The sequence below is a fragment of the Pleurodeles waltl genome, chromosome 1_2 (assembly GCF_031143425.1).
Source record: "Pleurodeles waltl isolate 20211129_DDA chromosome 1_2, aPleWal1.hap1.20221129, whole genome shotgun sequence".
NCBI classification, from domain to species: Eukaryota; Metazoa; Chordata; class Amphibia; order Caudata; family Salamandridae; genus Pleurodeles; species Pleurodeles waltl.
In genome coordinates, this window is record NC_090437.1 from 226,933,905 (window position 1) to 226,960,850 (window position 26,946).

The window sequence follows — 26,946 nt, forward strand, 5'->3', positions numbered from 1 at the left end:
CATTTTACTTTACTTTAAACATCGCCTCTAAGTTAAGTCTGACTGCTTTTGCGCCAAGCTACCAGAAGGACAAGCACAGGTTAATTCAGTGACTTTTGTGTTTTAGTCTGACAAGGACTGTGGCTGTTGCCTGAGAAAGGTTCACACCCTCCTCAAGCAACAACCCAATTTTTCATAGAAGCCATAACTCACTCTATGGATAATGGCTTTAAAAGGATCTCTTGATGAAAGGTGATAACAAAAAAATGAAACTGAAACACAAAGTGTAAAAACACATGGCAAATACAATTCAGTTACCTGACAAAGAATGAATGCAGTAATGGATGGGATCAGATACTTTTTGTATTCCATCAAAAGAGATGCTTTATAGTCCAAGATGATTTCCAAATAATCATGTTGTCAAACAGCAAGTCTCCCAATGTTACCATGTGTTTGTCTGTTGTCACACAATTATATGAAGGACTTTGTGGTTCAGAATGCTGCATAGCTGCCTGCGTGTAATTTAGCGCTACTTAGCCCAAATTATGGTTGGACCAGAAAAGAGTGCAGTACTCATTGACCCCATATATTCTGACACAACAGAGATCAAAATTAATTTAGTGTGATAAATAGCACCACAACTCAAAATGAGGCATACCATGGGGAGTTTGTTGCTCATTACACCAAAATAAACATGGCCCTTTACTTACTGGGCACTTTTCTACAAGTAAATGTAATCAGAAGTAACCAGCTGAAGTTTACCAGGGGAAATTGCAGGGGGTCAAGTGCCACACTTCTCATAACAGCAGTATGTGCAGTGGCAGAACATATCACAATTAATTATGCAGCCCATAACTGGGCCTTAAGACATTATCTATGCTCCATAAAACACCCTCTACTGCACACAGAATGAGAGAAATAGTTATGCCATTTCTCCAGAAAAGAAGGCTAGAGGGGGACCTGATGTCAATGTTTACTAAGTAATGCTGTGGATAACTTTAGAAACATTTGAAGCCAGAAGAGAAGTCTTACAAGTGAATGAAGAGATAAAGAAGGTAAAATTCAAAACACAGTTCTTAGTGGGGAAACACGACATACTGGTGGAGGTGGCAGGTAGAAAAGTGAATAATTGTTTTGTGAGACCTAGTAGCACGTTCAGAAGGATGAATGAGTTGAGAGTACATGGTAAAACCTTAATGAGGGATGAGATTTCTAGGTAGCTCACTGAAAATGAGCATAACACAGTAACTAAGGATACACCTGGAAATAAATTCACTTATTCTCATTAATGACTATTGAAATCTGGAACATAACCTTCGAAAACCCATTAGACTCTACCAAATAATACAAATAAAAATTGCTTATCCTAAGTTTTGTGTTCTTTGTTCTCTTACCATTAGCATATCTGTAAAATGAACATAGCAAGATAAACAAGAAAAACATTAGCCATCTAGTCCTCCAAAGAGGAATATATCCAGCAGCATTTGTATGGCAGCCAATGTGTACTTCAATTGTGAACAGCAATTATTAGAAGAGTTGATTTTTTTGGTGTTCCTCTCAAGAGAGTTACAAAAACATAAATTGATATGAAATAACCAAGTCCTGTGTCAATATTTCACATTCATGCCTACAGTTCAAGTAATGATGGTGGCTTTCGGCAATCTATGCTTGTGAATACTAATTGCTGCCTGTCACCATCTAAATTAGATCCCTAGAACATCTCACATACTTTCTACTGAGCTGCCACCTGATGGTAAATCTGGCATTGCTTGCTTCCAAGTGCCCCTTAATATCCTGCAGAGTTCCCAGTGGCTGACTTTTCTCACCTCACATTGTCGCGTAGGCTCTCATTATCCTAATGAGACTACTGGATTTTGAGCGGCAAGATCGTTCACAGTGTGGGGGACTGAGTCTGACCCACGGTGGATGACACTTGTCACTCTAAATCCAGGTTTTGCTCCGGCTAACTAGCAGTGCCTCATCTCTCCCAGACTGCAGAGACAATTGGGCAGCCGAGCGCATGACATCTTAATACTTCTCAGGGAAGTCGTGGTCACTCAGGTCACAACCGGTTCTCTCATACACAGTGTGGTCTCATATATAAATGACAAAAGGCAGTATACGTTTTAAAGATTGGTTTAATAAAACGTCTGCATTTTAGATAGCAAAGCGTGAGCTGCAATAACCAGAACTACACAACACAGTAATATTAAAATAGTGACAATGAGAGTGAAGCACAAGAATAAAGCTATCATAGTGCCGCTAGGTTATTCTCTCTCTAAGTTATATTTTCGAGCACAGCATCTTAAGCTCTAAGCCTGCCTTTCAGGTTCCCCCGGGAGGACATCGACCCTCATACCTGAGCAAAGGCCTGTAATCTGCATCAGCATCTGCAATGCAGTTGTGGGTCCCTGGCTGGAATCTCCCTCTTGACGTGTACTAGGACTAGAAAGTGTTTTTATAACTGGCACGCAGATGTTCAAATGTCCCTACGTAAGGATGTGTATTTTCTACGAATGCTGGAGACTAAACTTCTACCACGTTTACCGGCAATGTACCAGACTGTAGCCTTGACTGAAGCACAGGGCGATCAAGAATGCATTATTTGAGAACACAGTGCTGAACTAAGCTGAACAGTGTGATAGAAGAAATTAAAACAAGACAGTAAAAACTGGTTATTGTAAAATAACAGTGCGACGCTGAATAAAATATATCTAGGGCAAAGTGCACAGCGGCCTAGTATGTAAAACTAACGTGCATGAAGCTATATTAAAAATGGCTACACTACAACATCATTTAGGATTCAAAGCACAGCGAAACAAAGATGCTAAGCGGTTGACTCAAACTCAAGGGGACACTACACAGTTCCTACACTGGTCTTTAAGTCTTAAAACCCAGATAGGCCCTCCTTTTACAATGCCACCCTTTCTTTCACACCCTATTCCAAATTGGATCAGATCTGGGATGTTTACCAAAATGACACCTGGTCCTGTATTTCCAAGAATGAATTGTGGCCAAGGGAGTTATGTTATGGTGACGGCAGCAGTTTTCCCTAATTCCTCATACTAATGCACAATTGGTAGCAAGCACCCTGTTGTACATTACATTGGGGCACAATAATAATTGCAGGACTACCAGATTGACCAGCAGGAAAAAAATGCAGCAGTCCATCTTATCCCAAGTCTGAAAATAGACTTTTAATATAAGTAAATTGGTACATTTTGTAGGGAAGGGTGCATTCTGAGGACTGCAAACCGGTATTATGACTTGTCAAAATTGATGGTATTGCTCTAATTAATGCACCAAACTTTCCATTCTGGCCAGTGCAACATTACAATCCCAAACTTTCTCAAAATATCAAAATCAGAGCAAGACCTCTCTGCTTACCTTTGCAATTTAACTCCGCTTTCCTGTCCTAAGGAGCCATTTGCTTAATCACTTCTGTCTAAGAAGTGGCATACACTTCTGGACTCCAAGTGGGACCCTATGTGTCCCATTAGAAATGAGGAATTACCAAGGGTATCAGTAATGCTGGTTCTGATTTCACTAGTTATTCTGCATTTTGCAACTGGCATTTCTCTCAGAGTTATTTAGTATGTTGTTTTATTGAAGAAAAACGTTAATGTGATGGCTAAAGGCTTGCATGTATTGAAGGGTAAGTGATGGATTAGGAATTCACGATGTGCAGATTATGAGGTCAAGAGTGTTCATCTGCACATAACAATTCTTCCACATTTCAAGGTGGAAAATCTGCTTGGGTAAGTAAAGCGGAAATGTGATTTTTATCACTTCTTCACATGGAATTAAAAAAAATTCCGGTGGAAAAACACCTTCACCTACACACCAAAAATTCTGGGGAATTCACCAACCTGCTGACACTTTAGAAACGCTAACCCTTTTAGGAGGAACTTTATGAGTGTTTGATGAATGTGAATGATCATGCAAATGTTGGTGAGTATCGACATACTTCTAAGTAGTGATTATTACATGCATTTTGCCTAGTCACGCTTTTGATGCCCACACCTCATAACCCTCTTGATGTCCACACCTCTTGACAACTCCTTTGCACCTCTAGTCTTAAACACAAAACGTCAGAAAATACATCCCAGCCATGGAATTACCGCCATCCTACATGCAGTTTTGCACATAGGACACAATCCAATACAGGAAGCTCTGAGCAACACCCCTCCCACCATCACCTTACCAGCTACCTTCAGGAGCGTCTAGAACATTGCAACTGAGGAGCAAACTGTCTCTATGTTACTTCAAAAGCAAAAACATTATTAAGTTTATCTAAGGGTATCAGGTGTGCAGTTAAAGTAGAAGGTGCACCGGTACAGGTACCTTGGGGAGTCAGGACCCCCTGCACTCCGGTTACGTCTCTCTTCTACTGCTTCAGTACCCCAGTTTTACTACTACCTGTCAAAATAGTAGCCGGTCCTTCTTCTTGTAGCAGGCTCCATAGCCCTCTTGCCATGAAACTATGTACATTATCAATTTTAAGGAACAGATTTTAATTTAATAAACGCAACTTTAGAAAGCTACATCTGAGTATTCCTTTGGCCAACTTCACACTGAATGCGTGAACGCTCATCAAGGGTAACATCTCTTCTGTTTACACATTTCTGCATTAGATTTTCATGTGCAAAGGGTTCTTATTTTACCAAATAGTTCTTCGAAACCACTTAGCTTTTGAGAAAGTTACCCTACATTGCCTGTTTCTCCCACAATACCAAAACATGGTCAATGAATTACACCTGAGGAAGGCATTTGACAGCTTCAGAAGTACTTTATAATTGTTAAAGAACATATTCTGTATGTGTTGTGGACATGCTAAAAAAGTGAAAGTCGATCCATCAAGATTTTTGGGTAACAGGAAAGAAGGGCACCTTGGAATGGCTTTCATTTCTTGGTAAAAATGCAAGTAGTTAATTAACCTCGCAGGCTGATGGGTCCTGTACACTAAATTGTGAAAAAAAATCCTTTGTGTGGTTATTTGTTACTACTAGAAAGCATTTCATTTGTCTTTAATGACTGAATTGTATTGGCGAAAAAATCGTGTAGCCACACTGATTGAACAAGGTTGCAGGAATGAAGAACGAATATATTTTATTTTGTAATTTGATTCATGATTCTGTAAAGCACAGCAACTTCAGGTAAGAGTATTTGAGCTCCACATGATAGCCACAGCGTGCCAATGCAGACTGTCAGGAAGAATAACAGAAGACGATGACGTCTGTGGTCTGACTGGTAAATACTGTTGTTTGGCTGGGGGTGGCGACATAGCCTCTCTGAATGACACTGGTACTTATATGTGCATGAGGAGACTCAGGGGCGTATTTATGAGAGCCTTGTGTCAGGTTTGCACTACTCAAGGTGGTACATGCATGACACAAGGCTATGAGTCAGATTTATGAAGGCACGTAAAGCCACATTGCATGGGTTTGAGAGCCTCATAAATCTTGAGTAAGGCAATGCAGGCATGATTTTCTGCCAATGGTAAGTGAATAAATTGCTGGGCATTCTCAGATATTACCACATTTTCAATAAATTCTTTTCACTGTGTTTAGTAGAGCTTATGGTTCTCTTGAATTTGTTGATCAAATTTAAAAAATGTCATTATACTTTGTTTTTTTTTAACAAACACCTAATATTTGAACAAGTGTCTTAAAGATGTCGTGCTGTAGTCAGGGTATAGCTCCAGGATTATCCCTGACCAGACATTCTCTTATAATGATGGGTTCTGAGGACGGAGGAACAACATGCAGCATGTAAATTGCATTTCTCCTCATTGTGGCGCAAATCAGGAGCAGGCCTCTCATGCTGTGAAGTATATTAGCTTCATAGAGTTTTCACAAAGGGTGAACATGGCTCACAGGCTTGCTGTGAAATCTACTTTCAGATGTCCGTTTAATTATGCTGAATTAAAGTCGGGGCTGCTTTTACGCATTCTTATAGGCAAACACTGTAAATCTCTAGAAAAAGCATCTAAAAGTGCACCCTATTGCTACCAGTGATATTTTTCAATGTGCGCATGCTGCTTGCCAAATCATTTCCGCCACTCTAACAAAGATGTCCAGAACGTCAAGCCACACAAAAAGGTACAACAGTCCAGCAAGTAAGAAATCTTTGAAATAATTGGTAAAGCCAATAGAGCTGGCCTTTACAAGTGTACCATTTTGTTTGCAAAAATGCAATAATCAAACAAATTGGCATAAAAAATATAAATATGTGTGTGTGTGTGTGTGTCATATATATTCACTGAAAAAAACAATGGTTAGAGAGACTTTATAGCTAGGTCATGAAATTACATGCAGAAAAAAATGGTAGAAATTCAGCTGTTGTAGTTAGTTAGAGTTATTTGAAGTACCTATATCTTGTGCCCTACAGTAACTATAGCTCGCACCCCCATCATGCACAGTTTTCTCATCAATAATAATTTTGCAAATTTTGCAGTGATAATATCAATGATGTCATAATAGATGTCACGATTGATGTAATATGTGGGGTATGTAATTATCTTACTATACTATAATGTCCCTCTAGCTTTTGTTTTTCTCAGTGAATTTCTAAGGTATTTTAAATGCTAATTCCTAACTATAATGTCCCTGTAACCTTTTTTTTCAGTGGATTTCTATGTTTTCTAATGCTGCAGGGGTTTGGTGGCAGGACCGACTCCCCATGTGCTGCCACCCCCCCACATGCATCAAGCCCCATACTGTGCACTTCGGGGCTGTTTGACAGCTCCCCCTCGTTGCAAACAAAGTGTTTGCTGTGACTTGGCGGCAGCTTGTGCACCCTGGGACATAGTAAGAGCTGGCAGTGGGTGGTGGTGGTACCCAGGACTAAATTAGCCCTGGGAGGTGGTCGTCCCTGGGGCTGCAGGTGTCCGAAACAGACCCCTTTTTCTTTTTTAGTCCCCCGCAAACAATCTAAGCAATGGCACGGGGAGGTGACAGTCCCTAGGACTGGGGGGGAGGGCAGAGAGACCCCCCCTGCACACAAATTCAGCAAGCCCCCAGGAAGGTGGTGGTCCCCAGGGGTGCAGGAGGGGTTGAAGGGGCCCTCCCCCTACAATTGTATGAAGCCCTGGGGAGGTGATGGTCCACTGAACCTGTCCTACCCGGGGTCCTCACAGAAACAAGAGCAGGAGCATGTGTTTGTTTTTTTTCTTCATTTTTTGCCATAAGCAGCAACATTTAAAAGCATGCTTTTTAACCCTATGGGAGTCCCTCTGGGACCCCATCACCAGAGCTAAGGTGTCAGGGTGTCCCTACCTTGGCCCCTTTTACATTCTTTCACATTTTTTAGTGGGGCTTGGCTGAAGCCCAGTCCCTGGATGGCTGCCAACACTTTCTGGTTGAAGTGTTGGCAGCCAATCAGAGCTGTACACTTCCCTGCATAAGCTCATCATCATTCGCAAAGTCGTCGGGAAGGATCCGAGGCCCTGGATATACACATTTATTTTCCTTTTAATTTCTCTTAAACTGCTGAACGGATTTACACCAAATATGCGAAAGTGTAATCTGCATACTGAAAGTTAGCTTTGTGTCAAATGTGGTGTAAGTCCATCCAGTGGCCGAGGCTGTAGTCGTGCCTAAAGGTCCTATGGGAATTAACACGGGAAACACAACTTTTTGACCCCTTCTTTTTTTCAGCCCACACTTGATGGATCACCCCAAAACTTTCCATGCGCCAAAAGAAACACCAGTACACTTATTTGGGGAAAGTTGGTGGATTCAGCAAATGGTGCCAGAAATACAGGCAAGTCAAAAAACGATTTTTCTATGGAAACATAGTCCTAACTATAACTACTTAGTGGCAACTGCCACTATGTATATATCCTTCTCTGTATCAAGGGGATTAAGTGTAGATATATACATATATATATATATATATATATATATATATATATATATATATATATATATACACCCTTACCACTTAAAGTTTAATCACGCTTATTCCTTTACCAACCATGCCTTTACAACAACATTTTCGTTGTAAAGGAATGCATGTAATTTTCACTGTAAATGGATGCGTGGTAAAGATGCATTTGTTGTAGTGACCGCGGGGTAAATGCATGCGTGGTAATGGCATGGGTGGTTCTGGCATACAATCAATATCTACGATATCTAATGTAAGAATCTTTTGATAGTTTCTGTTTCTAATGGCCCTGATAGGGGTGTATCAATTTACCAAAAACATTATGATCCCTGCCATTCTCTTTTGACGTACGTTCTGGTGTTTCGAAAAACTATAACTAAAACACCCGCCATGCAGTTTTCTGATCAATAATTTCACTGCAAATGTTGCATTTATTATTAATAATGTTATAGAAGATGTCATAAGTGATGTAATGTTTGGGGTAATTAGCAGTGCATGGCGAAAGCGTGGGGTGTAGTTTCCTTAGAGCACAAGTTGTAGAAAACACACTCCATCTTTCTACTGAGTACTATGCCATTTGTTAAATATTCTTGATAATGAAAAGATGCTAAGGAATGTATGCTGAAGTGATAGTGTGTTAGTCTTGTCTTGTAAAAGCCCTTCATGAAGAACTTTTTTGGGCTGAGCATAGCAGCACGCAAGCGCTGCTTTTCCGACGTGTTATCTACGTGGGCTTTTGACCACGCCCACCAATCACTATCACTCGTTCATGGACTTGACTTTCAAAAATCCTTTGATGACATTGGTAAATGCTTTACCCTTGTCTTTGTCCCTCCTTGGGGGGGAAGAGGGTTGTTACTGTCTTGGGTACTCACCCTGTTACATGGATATTTGCACGGTGGCCAATATGTTTGACTGCGAGCAAACTTCTTTTTCCTTTTGTGTCTCTCCTTCACGCTCATACTGGCCGTGGAGCTTTGATTAGGCTCGTTTGTGTTAACTGTTTTACGTTTCATTTTTAATTCATGTGGCAAGAAAAGTCCAGTTAGGAATTTACAAAACTAATAGTTCTAACTCGAGCAAACGCAAGACCCATTGCATTGTAAATGCTTGTTCTCAACAGCAAGGAGGTGAATGTGGTGGATTTTGTGTATTTCTGTTTGTCAACGTTGTGTCTCTCTGTTCCTTTAGAATACTTACTTATAAATCACCATGTGTACACATGAGCACATCAGGGTCTTTGTGGTCCACAAGCACATTAGTTAATATATCTGACATCACCCTGAGTAAAATCATAAAATAACATTCCGCTGAGGTATGCAGCCTGTTGCAAAATTATAACTTTACCACAAGACTAGGAGACAGACTAATTTTAATCCCAGACATGTGTATTAGACCAAAGCAAAGGGCTTTGGTTAAGCCCAAAGCATGCTTGCCGTATACAGTAGGAGCAAGACAGCACCTCTACAAAATCCAGACAAAATTCCTCAGTACAACACTTTCAAATATCCATAATGATTACATCAGAGGTAAGGGGCTTGGAGCAGCAACAAACACATCTTTCAAACACTATAAGAAAAGCGCATGAGCTAGATGACCAAAAGCGAAGTCCCTATTAGTCGAGTGCATGTGATGAGTAATGAATAGATTTTAAATGTCTATTACTATGGTCTTCCATGCACAACACGGTAATGTGCCACAGTTTGGTATATGCAACAGATGAAAAGAATAAACATTCCGGATTAGTTGGTGGGTGCAATATGAAAGGAAAAGCATGCACAACTATCACAGACCACCACCATGGACAAGAAGTCACAATGATATAAAGACTAGAAGTACCTGGACATAGGCCCTGCAAGAGCGCTCTCTTTTCTGAAGCTGAGTCCATAAAGAAAGCAGATTAAACACAGAATAGAAAAAACACGTTAGTGATACAAGGAAAGAAAAAACAAGAATATATTCAGATATATTCTGAAACAATCTCATTCAGTCAAGTTGTGCAGCAACAGTGAAGATTCTGGCTGAGGTGAAATTGTAGGGCCTTATTCGGGGGTTTGCAGAGTAGGAGAAATGCAGTAAACCCACTGCCCTCCCGACCCGCCAAACCCACGATTACACCGCTCTATTCAGACTTGGTGAAGTCACTGCAAGGCATGGTGGAAATAGGCAGGGAACATGTTAAATGGTCCCTATGTTCAGGGAAAAAGTCCCCCTTGTATCAGTCACGCACTTTTTGTTCAGACAAACGACCTCTTGCTATGGGCGTTTGTTTTCTTTGAATAAGCAAAGGCTGCTGAGCGGGTGCTTTAAACTTGACGCCTGTTTAGGTAACTTGACTGCTGTGAAGAGGGCTGCAACGGCTGATTAGTCGACCCGTCACTCACATCTATGGGAAGGATTAGGGGTTTCTGAATGGCATACCTCATTTTTACCTTTTTGTTTTGAAAGCAGCCAAATAATATAATTTATCAAAGCCATACTAAATGCCTTATTTAAAACATGAAAGGGTACATTTCACAGAAGTAAAAGCAGTAACTGACAAAGCACTTAAGATAACCTTTTAACTGTAATATATTAATTGGCAAAGCACACTCAAACAGTGGAATATGTGTTTGCCCTTTCTAAATAGTGAATGACAGCAACTATTGATTGGTACAGTGTCCCCAATAACCCTTAGACCCTCACATGCCAAAATGATTGGGATTCGATGAAGAAGAAAAGTTGAGGCTGAGAACCCTTCATGTGCCAAAACAGCCCTTACAACTTCAACTCATTTCAGCATTTGCGGTAATGTAACTACTTAACTATTACACTGATAGATGATCTTATGTTTTCTGAATATCCAGCTGTGCATTTTAACTTATGTTGACACAGTGTATACACTAGGAAAGACAACTTGTTTAAAAGTGAGCAGTGATATTGCAGTTTGACAGTTATTTCTGGGGTGAGTGAAAAATACCTATTTCGGGAAAAATAGGTGTGAAATATTTGGGGCAGATTTATGAAAAGTGGCGCTGCACCGAGTACAGCACCGCTTTCTCTGCGCCCCCTAGAACCCCCCTATCGCCACCACGTGTGCGCCATATTTAAAATACGGCACACCATGGCAATAGCGTCATTTTTCATGACGTTATTGATGTACTCTGCAGGAGTAGCGCCAGAATATTGGTGCTACTCCTGCAGAGTACATAGAGGCCCATTGTAATGGAAGCCCTCTTTTAACGCCTGCTATGAGCAGGCGTTAAAAGTGCCGTACAAAATGACAGAGGGAAATCTCTTATTCCGTACGCCATTTTTCCGCCCCCCCCCCCCAATGGGGGAATGCCCCCTTTGCATACATTATGCCTGGTGCAGGCATAATGTAGCGCAAAGGGTTACAAAGTGGGGCAATGCAAGCATTGCAACACTTTGTAAATATGGCGCTAGGATTTTGACCTTGTTGGCCCACATTAGCCTAAAATAATGACGGTAATGTGGCACAAGGTGGCGTTAGCGGCTTATAAATATGCCCCTTAGTGACTTAGGGATGCCCTGTCTTGGCTGGTTAGTGGGCCCTTCTCAGTTGAAGATATTGAGCTTGAGGGCCTCCTTCAAAGCATTCTAACATTCAAGCCACACATTAATCTGCCAGGAACTCTGATAACCAAAGACAACTTAGAAAATCATTTCAGAATTATAAGATCGTGAGGAAAACAGCAATAGGTAAGCAATCTTTGTGCCACATGGAGAAAACTCATGTATTTTGCACTGCTTCAGAGGGAGCTTTTTGAACCCCAGTAACACATCAATGGTCCTGCAGTAAACTACAGAGTATATGTTTGAGTGAAAGAAACAGATCACTAGAATTTCTATGGCAAGATGTGACTTGAAAGCGTCAGTTCTCTCTGTCAACAGCCAGATTAAGTGCCGTCCATTTTTTTTTATAACATAGTACAGAAAAACAGACAGATGATGATGTGTTTTAAGCTTCCTTATAAGAGCTTCTCAGTGGTAAAGCATCGATGCTAGGTTGAAAGGGGTGCTGATAAAGTTGATGGTTATTTCAACTGCATTTCTCTTTGCCGGAGGTTTTGAGGGTTGGGGCTAAGCTTGAACCAAAGAACGACAGATCAATTTGTACACATTCTCCCTTTTGACGGAACATAATACACAGTACGGAACTCCATTATGTTCTGGATAATAAGAAATGTGCTTTGGTTAGCACACATCTTTAGTGAAGGAAACCTTGCTTGACATTGGAAGGCAGGCCAATCGCAATGCTCTTTGATTCATTGTAGGCTGCCTCTGTAATCACCAACACCTAAGCTACTGTTTAACTTGGTGTGATTGGTGTGTGGCGCATTACACAATCGGTGTTCTTGCAGTTAACATTTCAGGATTTACTGCAAGTTCTAGCGGCATAGAAATCTCTAACTGCCAATGTTTGCTGTTATTTGCACCTGTGCATCAGAGGGTGATGAACGTTTTGGTGTGTACTGCATGTGGGTACTCCCAAGCAGCATATTGGTACTTGGAAGCACTTTATTAAATTAATATGAAACTAGTGAATCTGCCATTCAACCTCAGGTTAACCAAATAGGCGACACTATAGCCACCCTCTAACTTTGTCTGCGGGAGGCAATTATGAAGAAAAAGGAGTTTTAAGATTTACGTCCTTCAGATTTTTAGGGTCACTCCAGATTATTTAACTACCACAAAAACACACCTACATTTTAGGCACTACACAACTGTGTTTGCATATCTGTTAGAAATATGTTAATGCTGAATCGCTTAAAAAGCAGCGAATTTAATCCCCTGTGTATTCATTTTAATGATAAACAGTTATTTGATGACTCAGGGATTTCTTTTTTCTGCCTCGACACCACGCAAAATAGAAGAAAGAGAAATCTTTGCAAATTGCTTAGCAGCACACTCCTTGATCAGCAGAGGTGAAAATTATCCCGCTCCGAGCAGCAACCACACTTCCACCTTCTCCTGCTCACTGCCTTAATTCATGCATTCTTAAATGCACTCAGAATGGACGCTTCTCCAAAGAATTAAGTGGGGAATGAGTGCGAGTAAATTACCGGGCCTGTCATCTGGTTCACTGAGTCGCAACGCTGTTTTGCAGACCGCCACACACTCTAGAATGTTAATGTGGAGGGAATATTGATCTGAGCAACATCAGCTCTGCAAAGCTGATGGGATCTCACCAACTCTTGGACGTGAGCGTGGAGCTGGCAGCACACACTAACAAACAGACGACTGCTTGAACACAGTGGAAAAGCATCTATCCGGAGGAAAGTATACAAACTATTACTGAAAGGGAACGTCAGAACTGGCCAGCGGTGGCGCTCTGTGAACGTACTTCAACATAATCGGACAGGACACTGCAGAGACATGTTCTGGCCACACAACACTGGCTGTTGTGCTCATTTGATCATAGAGGCTAGCCAAGTGACTCAAATAAATATGTGAGTCCTGACAGACTGAACTGTCCTTTCTACAAACAGTCGGCCATCTCAGAGAAGCCTTTTTAATAGACAAAGGTACAATTTCAGGGAATAGGTGGTGCCACGGGGACTTCCCCACGAGCAATAAAGCCTGTGCTGTGTTTATGATCCCAGACTTTCGGTGGGAGTTGGTGCTCAAATTAACCACCATTTTTAGAATGTCATCTACTGTAACAAATGAAAATGCTCACTTTGAAATCTATATTTCTGTATGCATATATGTGTCTGCAATGCATTTGTTTTCTTGCAAATAGGCTCTAGACACTACTGAAATATTCATTCTCTACCATTGGTGTCCACAATGACAGTGCAAGCCATCGTCCGAAAATGGGAACATCAAATGGCACTGCCTGAACATGCCACATCAAACGTAAGAGAGGGAATATGAAATTCAAACTTTCATTGGACATCTCCAGTCATGCGTAGAATGGGTACTAGTTCAAATTGAGGAAACAGTCTTTTTAGAACTGAATGCAAAGTAAAAGAGAAATTATTTATTTTGATTGTACTTTTTCGGCATTAAAGATTTTTTTTATAAGAGACGTGACTTGTATTCGTGCACACATTGAGAGATATGGAATTATGTTGCTGATTTAATAATCAGTGCATTTTTATTGTCCATTAAAATAAGTGGGCCAGAGGAAATGCGGGAATGGTATCAAACGGGTATATTGATCATGCAGTAAGAAGAGAACATTACATCACATCAATGAAAAGCTCTCGGTAAGGATATTGAGAAAGGTAGAGTCTCTGAAGGCCACATTAACTTAAACGGAAGAGTGGCTCTTAAAACTGGAGTGGCTTGCTGGTTGATAAAAAAATCCGGGAATGTATGTGAATAGCTCTATTTGATTATAACATTGGATACAAACGTGATTCAGTTCAGATTGCAAAGTTAGGAATAGGGGTGCACAAGTACTGTAAAAACTATTATTCCACTGTTCCGGTAGATGTTTTAAGCATTTTTACAACATGCTACTGAAATAAAAGCCTTCATTGAGATGTTTTTCTCTAAGGTTATTTGTGAAATCTTCAAAGAAAGGTGGCAATTGGTCAGTTTATGGAGACTATAGAATCCAGACGTATCTTTCCTTTCAATTCCTGTGAGGCAGGCTGATCAAATCACATCCTTACGTAAGAGGCAGTTCATAGGCACTGTAATCATAAGGGGTAGGGAGTCCCACACTTGTGGGTTGGAAATCAAGTTATTTCAGCACAAGGCATTACCTTGGGTCAACCTGCGAAGCCAGCTCAGTCAAATATATAACACAAACATCTTAGGGATTTCTAAAAATTGTCCTTCAACCCAAGCAGCAATTGTGCACCATGTAAATACCATTACTGGTTGGTGCAGTATTTACAGGGTAATTCTTCCAAGCTTTCCTTCACGGAATGATGCATACAACCCACAACTGGACAGTGTACTGGTATTGTCCTTGTGCAATCTGAAATGGCCAGATGAAAAGTAGCAAAAGGGTATTGATCACGCAATAAGAAAATAACATTAGATCACATCAATGAAAAGCTCTTGGTAATGAAAGTTAGAAAGGTAGACTCTGTGAAGGCCACATCAACCTAAACAACTGTTTGATAACCACTTTCGCAAAGCACACAACGCACAGGCCAGTAGATCACATGACCATCTAAGAGATGATTCTGATCATCAGTATCAGTAAATTGAGTCTAGGTGTCAGAATTTGGGCAGGCCCTAATCTCACGGACACCCTTTGAGTGCAATTCGTCATTACCTTGTTTAAACTACGTGCAGCACTGTCTTTGCCACCTGGGGTCAGATTTCTGAGTTGAACGTCAAGCAGCTCCACTAGCTGATCCATAGCACGTACAGAGTATGTGATGTCACCAGCATTTAGTTGGTTCTTGGTGTGTTCCGCGAGCTCCCTTGCAATATTGGCTGCCATCTCCAGAGATTTTAGCTGTAGGTTTGAAAAAGAAGATAAGAGAATACTTAGATTCACTGTTTCGACCCATTCACAAGAGGAGAAGAGTATGACCTTTGAATGTTGACACAGCCAGCCAGAAGTGACATTATAAACTTAAACCAAGCTTGTGATAAATTCACTAAGGTCTGCATGAGTGTGCATCATGACAGAATGTTATATCCTGGAGTAAAAAGCAAGCAAAAAAGTATCTTTAGCCATTGCCCCAGTTGCATTTTAAGATATTTAATCTGTACCGTAATCTTTACATTCCTTACAACTTTAGAAGAAAGAACTCAATAAACTATAAGCTATTCATTAAATATTAATGCCCTGAAATGTGAGCCAGCAGATATAGCTTCTTGTGCAGTCATATGATCAACAGTTGAGTAAATGGCATCCCTATCATGGGTCTTAGCTACTAAACTACACATTTCAACAATTTAGAAGATTTTGGGAGGAAATGTCAAACGCTACATATGTGTATTTTCTCACTCATATTTTCATTTGTAGCAAAACATTGCCTTTTTACTTGAAAGGCCAGCAGAAATTTAAGATGCCTACATAGTCCAAGACATCCTGGCAAACTGGCCCATTCCTGAACTCCAAAGTTTTGGATAGATGCTATAAAAAATCCTGCCAACCAAATGAAGATTATGTATATCTAGTGAATGAGCAGAAACAAATATAAAGACCTCAAGCTAAGTCTATGCGTCACATTGGAAAAACCCAACATGCACGTACCATAGCTCTAAATTCTTGGATATTTTTAAGGAAAGAATGTCCACCTAAAATTAGATAGGTGATCTCACTGGTCATAAGTGTATGTCATGATGGAATGGTCTGTTATGTTTGAAACCCATTTCAATAAAAGTTTCAAATAACATATGTACTTAAGCAATGTACCTTTACTGCAGACATGTCAATACATATGAGATGGACTAGTTTTTAAAGTTGAAGTCTAAATGAAACAATCTAAATCCGCTCCTCGTTAGGAAACACCAGTTCCCTGTCTTAACATCAGGAAGATCTGCTGCTGAAAGTAATGACTAAATTGATACTGCAGAGGTCGGGGATCATTACATCACACCTCTTATACAATAATATCCTTTACACTATCTTAACCTACCTAACTTTGCAAGTTAAGCATATCATTACTGTGCTTAGCTCCACTTACACACACCTACCAAGGTCCAAATTATAGGTGGAGTTAAGAATAGACAACATGTACTTACATTTCGTTGACGTGGCAGTGGATGTGATAGGTCAATACTGTCAGCCTCTCTGTAGTGAAATACTACCATGACACCCCAAGGGTTATGAGTCTTTATTCAGGTAACAGAGGAACTCCATTAGCTCACAGCAGCTAGAGTGACCATCAATTATACTCTTATTTTAAATATTATGTACTTGCTTGTGGAACTGTGTGAGGGTTAGACTTCCTTTATTCAGTCACATGGTGTCTGAATCTAAATGAACATGAGCATGTGACCCATGCTATGATGTACTTCCTCTGGCTTCCTGTACTGCCAAGTATCACAGTAGTATATAAAATCCACAAGAACTTTTTTAGGACAGATCATTTGCTTGAAAATCTATCCCATGATATCATCCTACCAAGAATTTGAGATAAAAAAAATTCTGCCCGCCTCTGTCAAAGTGAACCCAGATGAATTAAACACAGAGGAAGCTCACTCAAAGTCCCGGGCTTCATCTCCGGAACAAACTGTACATGCCTTTAAAAGACTAAAACCCATATTTATACTTTTTTAGAACCGCATTTGCGCCATTTTTTGACGCAAAAACGGCGCAAACTTGCAAAATACAATTGTATTTTGTAAATTTGCGCCATTTTTGCGTCAAAAAGCGGCGCAAATGTGGCGCTAAAAAAGTATAAATATGGGCCTAACTTTACTACCATAAGCTCAATAAAAAAAAAAACTTCTTAAAAACGTGTTTTTCTCTCATCATTGACTGGAGCAATATCTGCTTCCCAGAAAACAGAGCCCTACCACAAACAATTCCTCTCTCTATGGCTTTTATTTCATGTTCTCAATTTTCAGCAGGAATGGCAATTCTCAGAAGGTGGCTTTCAAGATATTCCCTATTTATGACTTGAAGGAGATACCACTTGCAAATGAGATACTACTACGCTGTCATATTGATTAATTTGTCAGGTTAATAAATAAAATCAATATCAAACACAAGAGGGTCATTGTTTGAAAATGCCTTCCTTACATTCATAACCATCACTGCCCCATTCCACTCTAAAAAAATTCTGTATAGCACTCCCAACACTATATGAATATTCACATAAGTGTGGGTGTAACTATATGCTACTTTGGAGCCCACGGGGTCCTGCATGTATGCCTGTAGAATTTGTGCTTAGATTTATTATAATGATTTTTCATCTCTATTTCAAGCAACCGCAACAAAAAACAATACTTACACATGTTGCTCGAATAATTGTAAATTGCTACAGTTGAGCAAACTATGTATAAATTATGTCTACAAGCAAGCAAGATGGCTCATTGATGTAACCCTTGTTGCTCACAATTGTTGTGAACTGTAGGTCGTGTACTTTAACCTGGTCACAATGGTAAAGGTGAATTCAGGGTTCCATATTTCGAATTTCCATAACGTGATACAACCAAATTGGCTATAAGAAACATATGCTACTCACAGTGTTAAGAAATGTCAAAACCTGTGCTATGGAGCACATTGTAAGAATAGGGGACTGTATATCCATCGAAAAAACACACAGATCAGGATTATTTTCACTTACATAGTTGGTTTTATCCCTAAGGTCTGATTCATCTTGAAAAGAATATTCACAAGCTTTACTAGAGGCTGAAGGAAAAAAATCAACATTTTGAAAGATTTTTTATAAGCATTGCATAAACGTCCCCATGTAGTGGTAGGTTCTTCAAAATTAATACTCATCACTTAGGGTCTTATTCAGAGTTTGTCAGAAGTAGTTTGCCACCAAACCCCGAACTCTCTACGGCTGCTTTTCAAATTTGGAGGTAGGTCACACGTGGGGTTTCCACCAATAGTATGGCGGATTCTCTGCCTCCACCTTTGCTTTGGACCCAAGCCTATAATCTCAAGATATAGCTGCAGGACTTACTTCGGCACGCACAGAATGGGGGTGGACGTAGTGTGGTGACTCGAACCTTACTGCTGGCATTAGCTCTTTATATGCATCTTATTGGACCTCACGTAGCCTCAGTGGTTCAGTAAATTAGTGGACTGCTTCCCACTTGTGTTGTCAGGCAATATTTTTTACCCTAGTTCGGAGCTTTGAAGGATTAGCGTCAAAAATGTTTACGCTAATCCTGCAAAGCCCATTGAGGCCCATTGTATACAATGGTGTTCCTCCTTTTAACGCCTGCTCTGAGCAGGCACTAAAAGTGCCGGAAAAAAAAGATACTAAGAAATCTCTTAGAATTCTTTGCACCATTTTTTGCCCCTCCCTAATGGGGGTACACCCCCTTTGCATATATTATTCCTGGTGCAGGCATAATGGAGCGCAAAGGGTTACAAAGTGGTGCAATGCATGCATCGCGCCACTTTGCAAATTTGGCGTGGCTATTTTGGCCTTGTTGGGCCACATTAGCTTAAAAAATGTCACTAATGTGGCACAAAAAGGATCTAGGGGCTCTTAAATCTGCCCCATAGTATCTTCTAACTATACCAAAATTCAGAGGCATGCTCTGCTGCACTCACACAGTTGGAACATCAGACTGCTTTGCAAAGCAGGAAAAAGACCTCCTTAGCACATCATTTATCATCTTTTCACATTTTGAACTACTACAAATTTTCAAGGTAAAGGAGTCTCTTCCAGAGCTGGAGGTATTTATTTAGAACTGAAATGCCAAAGAATAACCACCGCTCCCTTTATCTCTGTTGACCATATATTCACACATCTACAGTCATCACACCAGTTATGCAGCTATCACCCGAATGTGCACATTCAGTAATTACCAGAGAGCTAAAATGCCTTCACTAGAAGAAGAGAGTATAAAACTCAATTTACCAATAGGGAACCAAAAGATTCTAATGATGATTTGCACTTTCTCATTTCTAACTGCTCATTCCAGCCTTTTCTCCCCCTATGCAGGAATCTGTTTCTTACCTCAGTAAACCACCATCACTTCCGCACCTGCCAGTCTACCCCATCTTCCCTCACAACCACAACAAGCCCTACAATAATGGAACCTTTGCACTGCTGACACCTCATGGACAGGATCATAACTAGCTCAAGAACCAACTTTTCTTCTTCATAGTACAAGCTCATGCTTTCAATCACGGCTTCTAATTCATGTTGGTTGGCATCCCCTGTAATCTACAGAATACTACAATCCACATTGCAACTTCCTTTAGTGTAGTAAAAATTCCCAAAGGAACCTACTTCCATTACCTCCTGGTATGAACAATGTCTTTCCTTCAACTTGCTTTTAAAGATCGAGTTTGCAGAAAGAAGCTGCTGCCACAAAGAATTAACAACTTCTGATGCCAAGTGTCAAACTGCTGGTGACGATTTGAGGATTCCGATTGAACTTCAAACTTCCCTCTCACTTAACCCAAGTTTCTGGATCTGATTTAATGTATCTGACTGACTCAAAATCATTTCCAGACACCGTGAAAATCAAAGTCCATAGGTTGGACGTGCAATGCCGAGGCTGAAAATCAAGTTGCAGTTCAGGGATAGCAGATGTGTACCCAAAGCAGATAACGAGCAGTGGGAAACCAAAGCATTTTAATATAGTTAGACCTAAAACTTGAACACTGTTAGGAGGCCACTTATTCTATATCTATTAAACAAGCAGTCACTGACTTCTGCACTTAGTGGAAATTTACACATATTCACCTATCTGTAGCTGAATGTGCATGGCCTTCACCTAGGGATACTTAATAGCCAACCAAGGGACATTCTGGTGACAAAGGGATTCAATTCACGTTTTTGTAAATCCAGGACACATACAAAAATAACTACTGTCCATTCTTTGTGGTTTTTTGACAAATACTGAAAGGAGGTGAAACAGGTATGACAGAATTTATATTGTCTTGCACTGTGTGAAACAAAATTGAATGGATGGGTGTTTTCAAGTGACTGTCTTATTTCAACAAAACCAGGAGAAAAGCACTGAACGTATCCCAAAACCTTTAATCTTGCAGCCTGCCCGAAAGATACTTTGCAATTTTTTGTAAAACTGGTAACAATTTTACTGATAAACTTATACGTGCAAAGCAAAAAAAGTTAACAAGGTAGCACAAAGAAAGCTAGTATGTAACCTGATGAAGCAGCATTTTCAGAGGATTTATTGCAAAAGAAGGCCAACAATTTTGTAATAGTGTGATGATTGTTGTTCTTCAAATGCAGACATATATTAAAAAAGAAGAGATTTCTAGCAAAAATTATTTTACTAATCAAGAACTTACACTCAAAAGGACTGTATTGCATAAAGTGCTCACATTGGCTCAATTTTTTAATCTCTGTGTGAGCTTTTAACCATGCCCATGTCACGCCTATCAGTTTCGTTGGTTTGTGGGCTTGCCTTTTAACACTCACTTGATTTAATTTTCATTTGTGAAAGGCATGCACACATCATGCCTTTTCCGGTGTTTAGCCCTCCTCGGCAGCACCAGTAAACTACTGAAAACATACGAGGCTCCAAGTTTTCCACATGGCTTATGGACTACTTTTTCTTTTTATTTCCTATGCAGCATGATCTTGCTGGGCAGTAGTAGAACGATTTGCATGACATCGACCCTGTTACATAGATAATTGCATAACTGCCAATACATTTGACTGAGAGCGAGCTTCTGTTTCCTTTCGTGTGCTCCTTCACGCTCATGCTGATGGCGTGACGCTTTAAATCGGCTCGCTGATGTAAAACCATATTACTTTTCATTTTCAATTTATGTGGCAAGAAAAGTCCGGTTAGGACTTTACAACGCTAATAGCTCTAAGTCGAACAAATGCGAGACCCATTGCATTGCAAATGCTTGTTTAACTCTGCAGTCATTTTCACTCAGGTGCTAATTAGTACTAACATAAATATTTGTATTGAATTAGTTATGTGACAGCATTGCTGGTTTCACCCACGTTAAATTTGCATTTAGACAAGCTCCATGGTATCCTCCTTTGTCCCTGATGCCGATCCCCGCTGCCTTAGAACCCTCTCCTGGAATACTGCCCCGCCGAACTGCAGGCTATCCCCTTCTTGACCGAGTTCAATGCTGTCTTAGACATGTGTTTTAACTGTGAAGGCAACTAGGCTGATACCGAGCTACCCCATGACCACAACAATCCCTATCCTGACAGGCTTCCATTACAACGGTATGTTTCTGTAAATATGTGACTGAAGGTAATACCATTGGCTGTTGTAATATTACCAATCATCATTATTCATCAACACTGCTTAATGTACCACATTGTATCTCTCTGTGTAGCATTTCCCCAACACGGTTGAGCTGTCACAATAACCAAACAATTTGTGTAAGAAAAAAAATCACTGCTCTTCTTTGACACCAACATAGAGAAAATGTGCACTGATTTTTGCTTATGAAAATGTAAAATGGTGCTAAATTGCCTCTCGGTGTAAATTAGCACATATAACCAAACAGGCACCACAGTGGAAAGTTAGGTAATCCTGACCCGAGACATTGCTTCTTGAGAAAAGGTACATCGTTGCTTTCTCGTAGGCAAAGTGTCTAACCGTTAAAGTTGTCACATGTGTTGGGGACTTTAGCGTGTTCCTACAGATAGCAAAATGAGTTGCACCTTCCTCACCCCTAATTGAATTACCTGAGGCATGTCCCGGCAGGCAGACATGGGAAAAGCAGTGTGCAGCGATGGCTATTATTGATCTGTCTGCAGCTACCGGGAGCGAGTAACGATCTGTTTAAGTTCTAGAATAGATGCTGTCTTCGTGCCTTGTCATCTTAAAAGCACAGCTAAGTGACTTGTGTCCTTGCTTATTTGTAGAAGGTTCGAGAATGCAACACTTCAGAAGGGAACCAAAATAGATCCTGCTGTTCATGAATGCCCTAGTTGTTCCTTTACAAACAAAACAACACTTCTTTAATTTCTGAAATCACTCATCTAAGCTGTTATGACATAATAAACCAGGGTATTCAAATTGTAGATTTACTGAAATTTTGGTTAAGTAACAAAAGAGGTTTTTTTTTTTAATGTGCTTAATTATTCACAATTATAAGCCATGTTCTGAAGTTGATGCATTGCCCACGAAGCATCTTATACTGGAAAGAAAATCTTGCATCCCATATGAGCTTGACATGCTGATTTTTCTTAGAAACAATGACCCAGAAGGAAAGCCACAAATGTGTTTCTGGCAATACCGGGCACCAAAAACTCACGTTGTTAGTAAATTTGCTTTTCGTCTGCAGCTGCGGCTCGCCAGCAGCTGCAAAACCTTAAAAATAAAACTTTAATTAACAATGTTTATTATCATTTTATTTTTCTAGGGCTGGGGCCATGGGGATGACAAGCAGGAGGGAAGTGGTGGCACTGATGTGGTTTCAGGATGGCCAAACCCACATGCGCAAAGAGCTCTCTCCAACTGACCTGCGTTTTTGGGTTGGAGACAGGAGGCACAGGATCCCAGTCTGTCTGAGAGTGCAAAGTGAGGGCAATCAGGCCAATCATGACAATGCTCTCATGCTGCCAGCAGTATGAGAGCAGCATTAGGTTTGCCTGCTGGGCAGTCTGTGAGCCTCTACCTGTTGGAGCCACAAGAGCGGCGATGCAGATGCAGCTGGGATTCAGGTAAGTTAATTTATTTTATTTTTTGTTTGGTTTGTTCACACACTTTACCCCGCTGCAACTGTTTGTCTGTAGAACTCACTTCCACCTGGCATCTGGTTTATTGAACACCTGCAGATATTAAGGAAATCACAGTTGCATCCATACAGACTCCCTGAGCAATGGATAAGGCCCAATTTGAGGTTCACATAGCAGCTCCTCGTGATGTACTAAAGACACCCAGATCACATGTGTAAACCGGGAAATTATGCTTCTCATAATCTCACTTTATCTAAAGAGAGTGCCCCTGAAAATTTCCTTCGTCCTTGGTGTATAACAAAACTGTTTAAACGCTGTATAAGATTTCTTTAAAAAATGCACAGTGACCTACTCTGCATTGGAATTTTTAACTGTTTCCCCAGAATAATTTTACAGGCAAGCACAAAAAAATGTGTTCAAACATTAGATAGTTTTTGTTCAGATGTATATGGCCCTGTGCTACTCTAATGCAAGACAATCAGGAATCCACCTGATTCGTACTTCAAAATTTAAACAATGTTACATAAATACATTATCTTCAATATAAACAAAAACAAGTAGTTTTAATATGTAAGACATTGTTTATTCCATATCTGACAAAAATATAGAAAAAAATCATGTATTCACTTTCAAATATTTAAACCTATCTTCTGCACAACTTAATAACATTTTACATAAATTTTATAGGAATTCTGATTCACTGTTCACAATGCCAGTTTCATCATCTTTGTATGTGGTGTGTATTCTCCAGAAACACAGAGGTTTCATATCATGAAAGGATCATGTTAGTGAAGGGTTTTTGAATTAGGAACAATATGGGTCATATTTAGGGGAATTTGGCGTAGGTCAGTGCAGCAGACCTGTGCCAAACTGAAAGGGCAATATGGTGCATTCCTGTCCTTTCCCTCTGCGCTGGTGCCGTTTCAGCAGCCTAGCACCAACACAGACATCCTTGCACCATGGAGCAAAGGTGCCTGTGTTGTCGGCAGGATTGTTTTTGTACATGAAGGGCCATAGCAGTGTTTTCCCATTTCCTTGTCGTCTCCAGAATGCAGCACACATAGACAGATGAAAAAATGAGGAGAAAAAAAATATTTCTCCTTGTTACGCCTGCCTGGGGAGGCATAAGGTTTTGGCACATTCTCAGGTTTAAAAGTCCTTGTAAATCTGGGAATGTGTCAAAATCCACGGGTGTTGCGTGGGAAAGCCCACTGCAGCGCTCATGGAAAGCCTCCCTGGCGCAGAGTATGGTACTGCAGCGACTTGCGCTGTCTTGCCTTACTCCATATCTATGAGGCCATTCAAAGCCACGCAAAGTGGCTTTGCATGTTCTCATAGATATGGTTGAGAAGTTTGTGTCACCGCTGTATCACTAAAACTGATGCCACAGAGGGGCAAGCCTCTCATAACTATGCCTCTATATCTCTACATGGATGAAATTGGAAGATTGAAAGACTCCTTGGTTCGATTATGGGATCTGATACATTTGTGGCACAGAGGCAGTACAACTGGAAAGAGTATGTTCAAAAGCAGTAACGGTGTGTTTGTCACCTCATACTTCTGAATTGTTAAATTATATAGTTGTGTTGAATTAGGGGTTTAAATATTCTTGCGACACAGAGATACAATAAGACAAATGTAGAATTTCATCTTATGTCAATTTCAGTTATGCCCACTAATTTTAGCTAGAGGACACAATGGTTAGGTATGCCCCAGGATAACCCTGAGGAAGACGTATAATATGTGAAACGTATGTTGGCTGTGGGCTCAAGAGATTTTGGAGGATGGCATACCATAACATCTTCTTGTATGTATAGACCTGTGCTAAAGGAAGAAAGCCTTAAGGTGTAGCTAGGATTGTGAACAGTGGATCAGAACTCCATACGACTGATGTAAAAGCGATGTATGGTTGTACGGAACAGTTTTTCTAATATTTATATGTACACACATTAACTTTTTCTATGTATTTGTCGAATATAGAAATGATTTATTTACATATAAAAACATTTTCTGTTTTTGTATGTTGAAAATATGGTATTCATGTAACTCACCAATGTTGTTTACATAAAATGTATTGTTTCCACAATCTTCAAGAAACGTTTTATGTTCTAAGGATTATAACATTTTGGTTCTTCAGCTGTAATACCTAATCTGTTGTTTTGGGAGTCAGTTGAATACAGGGGAGCAAAAGCTGGCATCAACGGTACTGGTTAGCTCGTTTACTCTGCCACGTTGAAACTGTGCTCTTGTATCCTATTTTGGGGGTTTCCACAACTCTCTTGACAATGAGTAATAAAACCTGAACCTTGTCAACCCACACACATCAGCGTCAACTTCAAATTCGTCTTCTCTGAGCAAAGTTCTCTGAGACTACTGCATGATGGTTTCTCCAAGTTAAAAAAACATCCGGAAAACAATTTCTGACCATTCAACCTTACTGTTTGATTTCAAAATAGTTCGGCTTAGCAATTGTGGTTACATATTTTGTCATTAGTGCACTGTGCTTGGGATTGGGGAAGTGTCCTGTGCGCCATTTGCTAAAGTAGATGCACACTACAGAATCAATCTTAAGATTTCCAAAATGTTTTATTCGATTATGATCACTTTACTAAAGCGGCATGGCTTACAAATTCTTGCAGACTCCAACACACAGGCCCGTAATGACACATTGGGCATGGAAGTTGCTCTGTTGAAATCTGGAGCCACAGGGTCATTATAAGGGTTTAGACATCCACTGAGAGAAAGGAATTTAAATTCTTCCAGAATCAATTATGCAGAGAATGTGCTAAGTGCATCCCATGCTTCACCTGTCTCAATGAATGCTCCCGTGATGTACTTGTGATGTACTGTGCTGTCGGAGTGAATTAGAAAAGAAGATTTCACAGCTTTGTGTAAGTGGCCCTTGAATCCAATCTTACTGGGTCAGGAAGAGCTCATAGCCCCTGCTTCAAGCCAGTTGAGTGCTGCATGGCTTTCCGCAAAGCACTGTTTTTGCAGTCACAATTGGCTAAGGGATGGCATAAGTGCAGCAATAGAAATTGCTACAAAGGATTGTCTCAATGTGTGGAAGAACCAGAAAATGCATGACACAACTAACTCTCTGGTCTGTCCTTTCACTAACCAAAATATGTAGTCCAAATTTGTCTTTCCTTGTGAGCTCCTTTCATGCAAATGTGGGTAGCACATTTTAAAGTCACAGAGAGTGTATCGTGTCTTAAGAAACTATAATGAAACCCTTGCTCATCCCTTCTTTATTGAGACCTAAAGATGCTTATATTGCTGGCTTCTGTTTCTGGTTTCTGTCCCTTCCTTAACTCAAGTGGTCTCCAAACACATTTAACCCTTTCTTCTGATCTTACATTAAATACAGGTCTACCTACCGTTTTTTCATTTATGGTAAACAATGTCAATATAGCTGATACTTAAACCCTTTCCTGATGTAATTTCACATGCCGTAGCAATTAAAATTCCAATATTCACGCTTTCCTGAAATGTTCAGTCGTGTGAAGTCTCTATGGAGAGTTTAGGATAATGTAGTCACTTTGACACAATGGTTCTTTCCACACCTACATCAGCCATTATTTGATTTTTAACAAGTTAGAAAATAGATTAAAAGATTTGGATACAATAATATCTGAAAAGCAAAATCATGTGTGAATTAAAATGTAGGAAATAACTTAAACCAACAATCATGCCGTGCTACCAACTACGAATATTTGTAGACATGTGAAAATCGTCCTTGCAAACCTGTTTTGACAAACTCCAAACTTTCTAAATTTGTGGAAGAATCACAATGAGAGGGGATTGAGCTTCATCAAAGGTTTGTTGTGATTTTTAAATT

The 26,946-nt window shown here is 40.1% G+C and overlaps 1 protein-coding gene across 10 annotated transcripts in view; it reads right to left on the reverse strand.

Annotated features, from left to right (window-relative positions):
- The window catches only part of ADGRL3 (adhesion G protein-coupled receptor L3), a 1,158,007-nt gene that overhangs the window by 151,752 nt on the left and 979,309 nt on the right, over positions 1 to 26,946 (reverse strand). For 8 of the 10 annotated variants that reach the window (XM_069237928.1, XM_069237906.1, XM_069237895.1 and 5 more), the window contains 2 exons: positions 15,107 to 15,292; positions 9,706 to 9,744 (listed from right to left, as the gene is read on the reverse strand). In XM_069237928.1, coding sequence (XP_069094029.1) covers positions 9,706 to 9,744; positions 15,107 to 15,292 — 225 coding nt within the window. The remainder of the gene's footprint in view (positions 1 to 9,705; positions 9,745 to 15,106; positions 15,293 to 26,946) is intronic. The other 2 variants (XM_069237923.1, XM_069237915.1) reach the window with 1 other exon arrangement.